Source organism: Camelina sativa, chromosome 16 (assembly GCF_000633955.1).
Source record: "Camelina sativa cultivar DH55 chromosome 16, Cs, whole genome shotgun sequence".
Lineage (NCBI taxonomy): Eukaryota > Viridiplantae > Streptophyta > Magnoliopsida > Brassicales > Brassicaceae > Camelina > Camelina sativa.
In genome coordinates, this window is record NC_025700.1 from 5,937,337 (window position 1) to 5,946,006 (window position 8,670).

The window sequence follows — 8,670 nt, forward strand, 5'->3', positions numbered from 1 at the left end:
CCAACAAAAGGCATAAACAGTTTAGGAAAAACTTTTGTGTCTCTATACCACCAATCTTGGTGTCAGAACATCCCTGAGGATAGCTTGTTGAATAGTACTGCATCATTTTATCATTACTACTTATTAGCTTCCTGATGGCCCAATAAATTAGCAAAACATTTTAAGAGAAAGAGCAGAAAGCTAGAAGCATTAAAACCAGTACTGCATCATATTCATGCTATGAGATTCTTACAAACCGCATCAAATTGGAAAACACTTAAACAGAAAGGTAATAAGCAGCCCTTAACCAACATAACATCTACAACTTCTCTCTCTGTATCTTATATACGTTAACCGCGTGTAATAAAAGACTTCACAGCAAATAATCTTACGCATACACCAAGCAGACAAATTCCAAGCAGACTCTACTACTATTGCACATTTTCTATCTTCTTAACAAAGAAAAGAAGTAGAAAAAGGACAAGTGGCATTCACTCAAAGACCTGTTCCACTCGAAGCAGTTTTTTGTCAATATTACTCAACTCAAATCATAGATAACTTATCAATTCAAAATATAGAAATGGATCAGTAAACATACAGAAAAAGACATTGTACAAGGCGCATCAGCTCCTCCAAGTGGTTCCACAGTATACAATTTGCCTTAATGTTTGAATCTTCTGGTAGAAAACTCTGCTTTTTTTTTCTTCTCGCTAATATTAGGTATCTAAGCATGGCTTCGGTTTATTGACCAGAGTATTATCCCTCTTTGCTAAAGCTTTAGTAATTGACAGAAAACAATCAACCGCTGAAACAGAAAGACGAGATGGCACCTAGAATAATTAGTATTGAATAATTAGTAACAAGGATGATTATAATGCTCACCATGCCAAAAAAACCTTGATCGCCAGTATCCTCGCATTCGACTAGACTTCGGATATGCAAACACCATCCAAGAGCTAAAAACCTACCCTCGTTCGTCAAAATGATTCTCGAAAGATGTCTTGAAATGGCTTGAAAGAGAACCTCATCTTGAAACAGCCAATGTAGAAACGGCTTGATCATACCTTTGCTTGCGCTAATGAGAAAGAATCCATCTGGAGTCATCGGACTATAAGCCACATCGATGACAGGACGAGAATGCCCGTCACACACTAACGGAGCACCCTTGTTCTCTTTGTATCTTGTATATTTCCTCCGGTGGTAGTTAAATAACTGCCAATTGAGAATCGATTCAATCTCCTCCTCCGATTCCAATCTCCTACGATTCCAACCGATCCCATCTCATCCGATTGAGAGATTCGCGACAAAGAGAGAGAGAGAGGGAGAGGAAAAAAAGAACACAATCCGGCCCAAAAAAAATTGTTCTCCATTAAATTGAACCAACAATTTAGGGACAGGTCAGAGTCTTTCTTATGTGAAAGTATATAAGAGGAGCTCTTCAATTTTTTTCCATTTTTTGATTTATTTTTCTATCATTTTTCCCTTAAAACCCCACATTAAAACCTCTGTTGGATCTGTAGTAATGTATCTTAATAAAATTGAATAATTAGATTAGAACACCCAACAAAGAAGAGATTTGTCTAATTAATAGACTCAAAAATTCAAAAAGGTAAAGGCCCATACACGAAGCCCAAATTTAGCAAAGTTATTATATCCCACATCGGTGAAAAGCTCTGAACTGATCTAAAATTTTCTCTATATAAATAAACGCATTAGCTATTTTAATGGTTCGTTCGCCCAAAAACATCATCAACATCGCGTTACTATTTTCCAATTTCTTTTTAGGGTTTTTTTAAAAGATGGAAAACGATCCCTACTGTCATGCTCTAGTTAGAAATACGCATGACATGGTTAATGATCCTTCGTGTGATTCAACGTTCTCGTGGAGCGAGAGTGGCAAGAGTTTCATCATCTGGAACCAGACTGAACTTTCGAGAGAGGTTATACCAAAATTCCTTGGGTATGGCTACGACGATATCGGCTTTGGTCAAAATTTCGTACTCTTTGTCAAGTTGCTTGACCGATACGGCTTTAGGGTAGTTGCCACTGACCCATGGGAATTCGCAAACGATAACTTCGTGAGAGATATACCTTATAGTGTTTGGAACATACATAAACGCGAAAGAGGTCATAAACGAAACATTACAAAAGGGAAAGAGCGGCTAAAGCAAATCATGGTTAGGAGGAAACAGAGAAAGAAGATTATGAAGAACCGTACCATCCCGTACTAACTACTGAATTCAATTCCTAGTCAAAACTACAAATAAATATATATTTTTTAATAAACCTAGTATTACTACTACTCTCTCTGATAGAGATGTTTACTATATGTTTGTATGATTGAATCCCTTTTTTAAAAAATTTAAAAGTTGTATGAACAATTTACTTAACAAGGATAGGTGATATGTCCGTGGAGTTAGTAAAGTACTTTGTTTTATCTGGTTTTGATTAAGGATGAAGAAAAATAAACAATTGGTAATATACGAAATTAATTGTTTTTCACTTCCACTGATATGAGAACATCTATGTATCTTGTGAAGAGAGATGACGTTAGCAATGACGTTCATACCTTAAAATTTTAAAAATTAATCACTGTCTGGTTTGATCATCAAGATATTCTTGGATACCAAGAGAAAGCAAATTGGTCTTCTTTATTAATTAGTATTTTATTAGCCATAACCTCATTTATATATAGTTAAATTAATACTCAATCAAGGCAACGAAACAAGAAGAGAAAAAACAGAGGAGTTAGATAACTTTAGAAACAGAGGAGTTGATCCAATTATGACGAAGAAAGAAGAGACTGTGAAGCTTCTAGGGTTTTGGGGAAGCCCTTTTAGTCGTAGAGTCGAGATGGCTCTCAAACTCAAAGGCGTACCTTACGAGTACTTGGAGGAAGACTTGCCAAACAAGACCCCTTTGCTTCTTGAGCTAAACCCGCTTCACAAGAAAGTTCCGGTTCTTGTCCACAATGATAAAGTATTACCCGAGTCACATCTGATTCTCGAATACATCGATCAGACATGGAAGAACAATCCGATTCTTCCTCAAGATCCTTACGAGAAAGCCATGGCTCGGTTCTGGGCCAAGTTCATCGATGAGCAGGTATATATATTGATTTGCGGGTTAAGTGATAAAATATTTAAAATCAGGATCCTATAGTTCTTTTGCTTATAGATTGTTCTTAACTTGCAGATTCTTACACTAGGGTTCAGGTCCCTGGTGAAAGCAGAGAAGGGAAGAGAAGTTGCTATTGGAGAGACTCAAGCAATGCTTATGTTTCTTGAGAAGGAAGTCACTGGAAAAGATTTCTTCGGCGGCAAGACGGTCGGATTCTTGGACATGGTCGCAGGAAGTATGATCCCATTTTGTCTAGCTCGGCTTTGGGAAGGTTTGGGAATTGATATGATTCCAGAGGACACGTTCCCAGAGTTAAACAGATGGATCAAGAATTTGAAGGACGTTGAGGCGGTGAGGGAATGTATTCCTCCAAGAGATAAACAAGTTGAGCGAATGACCAAAATTGCAGACAAAATAATGTCTACCTAAATTAAAGACAACATCATGCTTGCATTGTTTTTTTTATAGACATTATGTATGAAAATTGATATCTTAAAAGCTTTACTGTAACATATTTCATGTAGTACTGTATAATAGAATTATTTACTCAATAATCATATTTAATCTTTGAAAGTATTAGCACTACATTAAAATAAATAACTCGCAAAGGAACGAAATAAGAATAAAATAACTAAAGTGGTGCAGCAATGACTTGATTTATAAAGAGACATAATTATATTAGTAAAACAGCGAACGAACCAGAAAACTAAAGTGAGATGAACAACGGTGTGAGATAATAAAAACCAAAAAGGGAGAGAGAGAGAGAGAGATCTAATGGCGAAGAAAGAAGAGAGTGTGAAGCTTCTAGGGTTTTGGATAAGCCCTTTCAGTCGTAGGGTCGAGATGGCTCTCAAACTCAAAGGCGTACCATACGAGTACTTGGAAGAAGACTTACCCCAAAAGAGCACTTTGCTTCTTGAACTAAATCCGATTCACAAGAAGGTTCCGGTTCTTGTCCACAATGATAAGATATTGTCCGAGTCACATGTGATCCTCGAATACATTGACCAAACATGGAGTAATAATCCAATTCTTCCTCGAGATCCATACGACAAAGCCATTGCTCGATTCTGGGCCAAGTTCGTCGATGAACAGGTAATCTAACTAATTAAAGTAAGTTTTATAATATTGATTGCATATTAAGTGATACTAACACTTATTGACTTATTAGGACTATTTGTAGAATAAAGTATTTTTTTTTCTTATAGCTTGATCTAACTTACAGATCCTACCAGTTGGGTTCATGCCTCTAGTAAAAGCAGAGAAGGGGATAGATGTTGCTATTGAAGAGATCCGAGAACTGATTACGTTTCTTGAAAAAGAAGTTACTGGAAAAGATTTCTTCGGCGGCAAGACGATTGGATTCTTGGACATGGTTGCGGGAAGTATGATCCCGTTTTGTCTGGCTCGGGCTTGGGAATGTATGGGAATTGATATGATTCCAATGGAGACGTTTCCAGAATTAAACAGATGGATCAATAAGTTAAGTGAAGTTGAGATTGTGAGGGAGTGTATACCTCCAAAAGCAAAACATATTGAGCGAATGAACAAAATTATAGAGAGAGTTAAGTCTTCCTAAATTAATGACAACATCATAACTCTGTTCTCCTGAGTTAATTTGTTTCAATGGAGTCCAGATATTTAACACATTTCTTTTGGTGCTTATGTTAAACTAATATGGTATTAGAACAATTTGTTTCCTATCCCTCTTAATTAATTATTTTGCTAAATTGTCTCCTTCTTTGCTTTCTTGACCATTCATTTGCCTCGTGCCGTAGTATTCAACAAAGAACAACAATGTTTTAAACGTTTCTTGATTAATCGTGGAACATAATGTAACTATTATTGAAAGTGACGTCATAGATGACGTGAATATATATTCGAGAAGTCCTTGGATGATACATACGTTGTACTTGTAATTAAGTGTTCCTCACAACTCTTGGAAAAGTATGCTTAACTATTGGAGTCAAAGGGGCCTAAAAAGACTTTTTTTCCGTTTTCCTTTACCTTTTTCTTTTCCTTTTGCCTTTATAATCAAAGCATAATTTACGTTGGAGTATAACGAGTATAAAGAGTTAAATAGGAAAAAAAAAAAAAAAAACAGCGGGAAAGAGATTGATTCAATGGCCGAGAAAGAAGAGGGTGTGAAGCTTATAGGATCGTGGGCAAGCCCATTCAGTCGTAGAGTCGAGATGGCTCTCAAACTCAAAGGCGTGCCATACGATTACTTGGACGAAAACTATTTGGTCGTCAAGAGCCCTTTGCTACTTGAACTCAACCCAATTTACAAAAAAGTGCCTGTTTTGGTCCACAATGGTAATGTACTACTCGAGTCACATCTCATCCTTGAATACATCGACCAAACATGGACAAACAATCCAATTCTACCGGAGAACCCGTACGACAGAGCCATGGCTCGATTCTGGGCCAAATTCGTCGATGAACAAGTAAATTCTTAAAATTAATTCCTTTATTAACTAATTGCATAGGTAATTTCTAGAAACGATATGATAAACAGTTAGAACTAACTGTTACCACAAGTTAAATAGTGAAATCAAGATTCTTATTCCCATTGGTAATGAAGCCACACCTCTCCGTAATAACCATTTCCATTGTATTTGCATGTAAAATTATAATGATCAATATTGTCGCGAATATTTAGTTAAATTATAATGATAGTTAAGAAGTATATTGGTCACGATGCATGTCNATGCATGTCAAAAAAAAAAAAAAAAGTACAGTATATCAGAATAGTTTTGGAAAAAATGTAAACAGAAAAAATAATACAAAAATGAATTATATTCAATAATTACTATTGTAAGAATAAAAGACCTATATAATTATTTCTCCAACTTCCAAAGGTAAAGAAACAGAGTTCTCAAGTCTAGTAGAAACAGAGACCGAAAGGAAAACTAATACTTAAAAGAATGACAGAAAAATATAAAGAAACTTTCTCAAGGAAAGAAAAGGTATTTGCAAGAATAGTAAATAAATTAATTTTTGGATATAACTAGAAACGTATATCTAAGACAGAATAAAATCAAACAAAAAGGAGAAATTTCTCGAACGTTGAGTATTATTATTATTATTTACAAAGTTGGTATTGTTTGAGGAAAAAGAAAAGTAGTATATTTGAATTTATGGAGAGATGACAACGTGTTCACGGTTCATTGGATACAAGCAGCGATATTCACTAAGAGAAGGCAAAATGGTATTTTCTTCATATATTAGTCAAACACGAGAACGGAACCACAAAAACAAAACTACTCTAGTCAAAAAAGGAAGGATGTAACGCCTAGAGAACAGAACCATATAAACTGCATACGTGAACCGATCAATAATAATTCACGAGAACAACAGTTACAAAACCACATAAACTAGTCAAAGAAGAATATAGAGTTACATTAACAAAACAAAACAAAAAGTTAGAGAGTGAGAGAGAGAGAGAGGTGCAATGGCAGATATTGGAGAGGATGTGAAGCTTCTAGGTTTTTGGGCAAGTCCTTTTACTCGTAGAGTCGAGATGGCTCTCAAACTCAAAGGCGTACCATATGAGTACTTGGAGCAAGATATAGTGAACAAGAGCCCTTTGCTTCTCCAGCTAAATCCGGTTTACAAGAAGGTTCCGGTTTTTATCCACAACGGTAAACACATACCCGAGTCACATCTGATCCTCGAATATATCGACCAAACATGGAAGCAAAATCCAATTCTTCCTCAAGATCCTTACGAGAAAGCCATGGCTTTATTTTGGGCCAAGTTCGTTGATGAACAGGTAAACCTTATATATCAATTTGCTTAGGTGATTTCTAGAAATTCTTAGTACTTTTGTGATGAAACGTTGTGATGAAACGGTTTTCATATATTCTTGTAGGTCGGACCAGGAGCGTTCAAGGATGTGATAAAAGCAGAGAAGGGAATAGAGGTTGCAATCGAGGAGGCTCGAGAACTCTTTACTTTTCTTGAGAAGGAAGTCACCGGAAAAGATTTCTTCGGCGGCAAGACGATCGGATTCTTGGACTTGGTCGCAGGAAGTATGATTCCGTTTTGTATAGCTCGAAGTTGGGAAGGTATGGGAATTGATATGATTCCGGAAGAAAAGTTTCCAGAACTGAACAGATGGATCAAGAATATGAAAGAAAATGAGATTGTGAGGGAATGTATTCCTCCCAGAGAGAAACAGATTGAGCACATGAAGAAAGTTGCAGAACGGATCAAATCAGCCTAATTAATAGAAATCAACTATACTCTTCAATCGATCGATAGATGTTAACTATATGTTTCATGTTTGTATAATCTCGTTAAATAAAAAATGTATGAATAACGTAATCATTTCTTTTACTAAATTCTAATATCATATTAATTACTATATATGAATGTTATATATTTGAATGTTGTATTATTCAGTTTCTTACAAATCTTAGAAGTTAGTTTGGGAATTGGTTTCCAGTTTCGACACGCAAAAAGTTGTCTAAACAGTGAAAACTACCACGTACGGACATCACATGTGTGGGTGTGGCGTGTGGGTCTAACCAATCGGTTACCTGTTTTTTGAAATCAATTCAATTCGGCAGGATTTTTTAATCATGTTCGGTTTGTCGAACCAATCTGTTAACTGATTTTTCTTAACCAAAGCTAAAGCAAATTTACACTGAAGCATTTTTTCCGACTTGATTTAACTGAATTAACCAGTTTTACCAGATTTTAACTGTCAAAACCAAAAAAAAATAATTAGTTTCGACAAAAAAAGTTTCAACCAAAAGAAACCGAGATCTGAACCAAACCAAACAGGTTATTCACTTGACTAATTTCTATAAGCAAAATAAATTGGAAACCAAATCAACCGGATCGGTTGGTTTTATTAACCGAACTCGCAGCCTACTAGAAATAATCACCGACACTTAACAGATAGTTACTAACTAAAGCAAGAATTTGCTAGAGCCTAGAGCCTAGACGTTATGTGGCGACTGGTGAGCAAAATCAGCGAAGAAGTACGTAGATGGAGGAAATGGCAAAACCTAGTGCAACTAGTAACAGTTTTAATGAAAATGTGATAAGATAAAATAAACATCAAATAATAGACAAATAATAATTGTTTATAACACTATTTTTTTATTCTTATTATTATCTAAGCTCATCGGAGTCTATAGAGTTGGTTGTTTTCATGAGCATCAATAACCAACGAGAATGACAAACTATTTTCAGAGCTGTTAATGTTTCATACCAAGGGTGGACGTACGTTACGGTAAACCGGGGCACTTGCCACGGTTAAATTTTTCAGATTAATGTTATTTTACATGAGTTTTTAAGTATGTCTCTGCTAAAATATTTTTTATTACCCCCATTACCCTATTTTCTTCTTAGATATACTTTTTGTGTTGTGTATAATATTAAAATATTCTACAAAAATAATACAAAAACTTAATTTTGTTTATATTTCCTATGTTAACAAGCCCATATTCTATTAATAAAACAAAATTTTGTTACTTATATTAACTTGAAACTAATCAAATATTTTTAACTGATATAATTTTATTTAAAAAAATAATAAATAATAATTTAATATTATTG

The 8,670-nt window shown here is 35.1% G+C and overlaps 4 protein-coding genes and 2 long non-coding RNA genes across 6 annotated transcripts; 5 read left to right on the forward strand and 1 right to left on the reverse strand.

Annotated features, from left to right (window-relative positions):
* Positions 11–2,524, reverse strand: LOC104749933. Its single transcript, XR_761504.2, has 3 exons — positions 862–2,524; positions 578–784; positions 11–97 (listed from the first exon to the last, which is right to left on the reverse strand). It is a non-coding gene; the product is annotated as an uncharacterized LOC104749933 (long non-coding RNA).
* LOC104749935 lies at positions 95–485 on the forward strand. The gene is made up of 2 exons (XR_002035902.1): positions 95–268; positions 350–485. It is a non-coding gene; the product is annotated as an uncharacterized LOC104749935 (long non-coding RNA).
* On the forward strand, positions 2,684–3,675 carry LOC104749936 (glutathione S-transferase U1). The gene is made up of 2 exons (XM_010471647.2): positions 2,684–3,084; positions 3,175–3,675. Exons 1-2 carry the CDS (start codon positions 2,764–2,766, stop codon positions 3,526–3,528), a joined length of 675 nt encoding a protein of 224 aa, XP_010469949.1. The 5' UTR covers positions 2,684–2,763; the 3' UTR covers positions 3,529–3,675.
* On the forward strand, positions 3,812–4,737 carry LOC104749937 (glutathione S-transferase U2-like). The gene is made up of 2 exons (XM_010471648.2): positions 3,812–4,194; positions 4,325–4,737. The coding sequence occupies exons 1-2, from the start codon at positions 3,874–3,876 to the stop codon at positions 4,676–4,678; spliced, it is 675 nt and encodes a 224-aa protein (XP_010469950.1). The 5' UTR covers positions 3,812–3,873; the 3' UTR covers positions 4,679–4,737.
* LOC109129449 (glutathione S-transferase U3-like) lies at positions 5,223–5,558 on the forward strand. Its single transcript, XM_019237699.1, has one exon. The coding sequence runs from the start codon at positions 5,223–5,225 to the stop codon at positions 5,556–5,558; it is 336 nt and encodes a 111-aa protein (XP_019093244.1).
* LOC104749938 (glutathione S-transferase U4) lies at positions 6,372–7,440 on the forward strand. Its single transcript, XM_010471650.2, has 2 exons — positions 6,372–6,874; positions 6,974–7,440. The coding sequence occupies exons 1-2, from the start codon at positions 6,554–6,556 to the stop codon at positions 7,325–7,327; spliced, it is 675 nt and encodes a 224-aa protein (XP_010469952.1). The 5' UTR covers positions 6,372–6,553; the 3' UTR covers positions 7,328–7,440.

What these genes read in the sequence shown, in the direction of transcription:
- LOC104749937 (XM_010471648.2), top strand. Translation starts at nt 3,874, where the DNA reads ATGGCGAAGAAAGAAGAGAGTGTGAAGCTTCTAGGGTTTTGGATAAGC. An exon ending in CCAAGTTCGTCGATGAACAG is followed by an intron (nt 4,195 to 4,324) that starts GTAATCTAACTA and finishes TCTAACTTACAG; the next exon opens with ATCCTACCAGTTGGGTTCAT.
- LOC109129449 (XM_019237699.1), top strand. Translation starts at nt 5,223, where the DNA reads ATGGCCGAGAAAGAAGAGGGTGTGAAGCTTATAGGATCGTGGGCAAGC.
- LOC104749938 (XM_010471650.2), top strand. Translation starts at nt 6,554, where the DNA reads ATGGCAGATATTGGAGAGGATGTGAAGCTTCTAGGTTTTTGGGCAAGT. An exon ending in CCAAGTTCGTTGATGAACAG is followed by an intron (nt 6,875 to 6,973) that starts GTAAACCTTATA and finishes ATATTCTTGTAG; the next exon opens with GTCGGACCAGGAGCGTTCAA.
- LOC104749936 (XM_010471647.2), top strand. Translation starts at nt 2,764, where the DNA reads ATGACGAAGAAAGAAGAGACTGTGAAGCTTCTAGGGTTTTGGGGAAGC. An exon ending in CCAAGTTCATCGATGAGCAG is followed by an intron (nt 3,085 to 3,174) that starts GTATATATATTG and finishes CTTAACTTGCAG; the next exon opens with ATTCTTACACTAGGGTTCAG.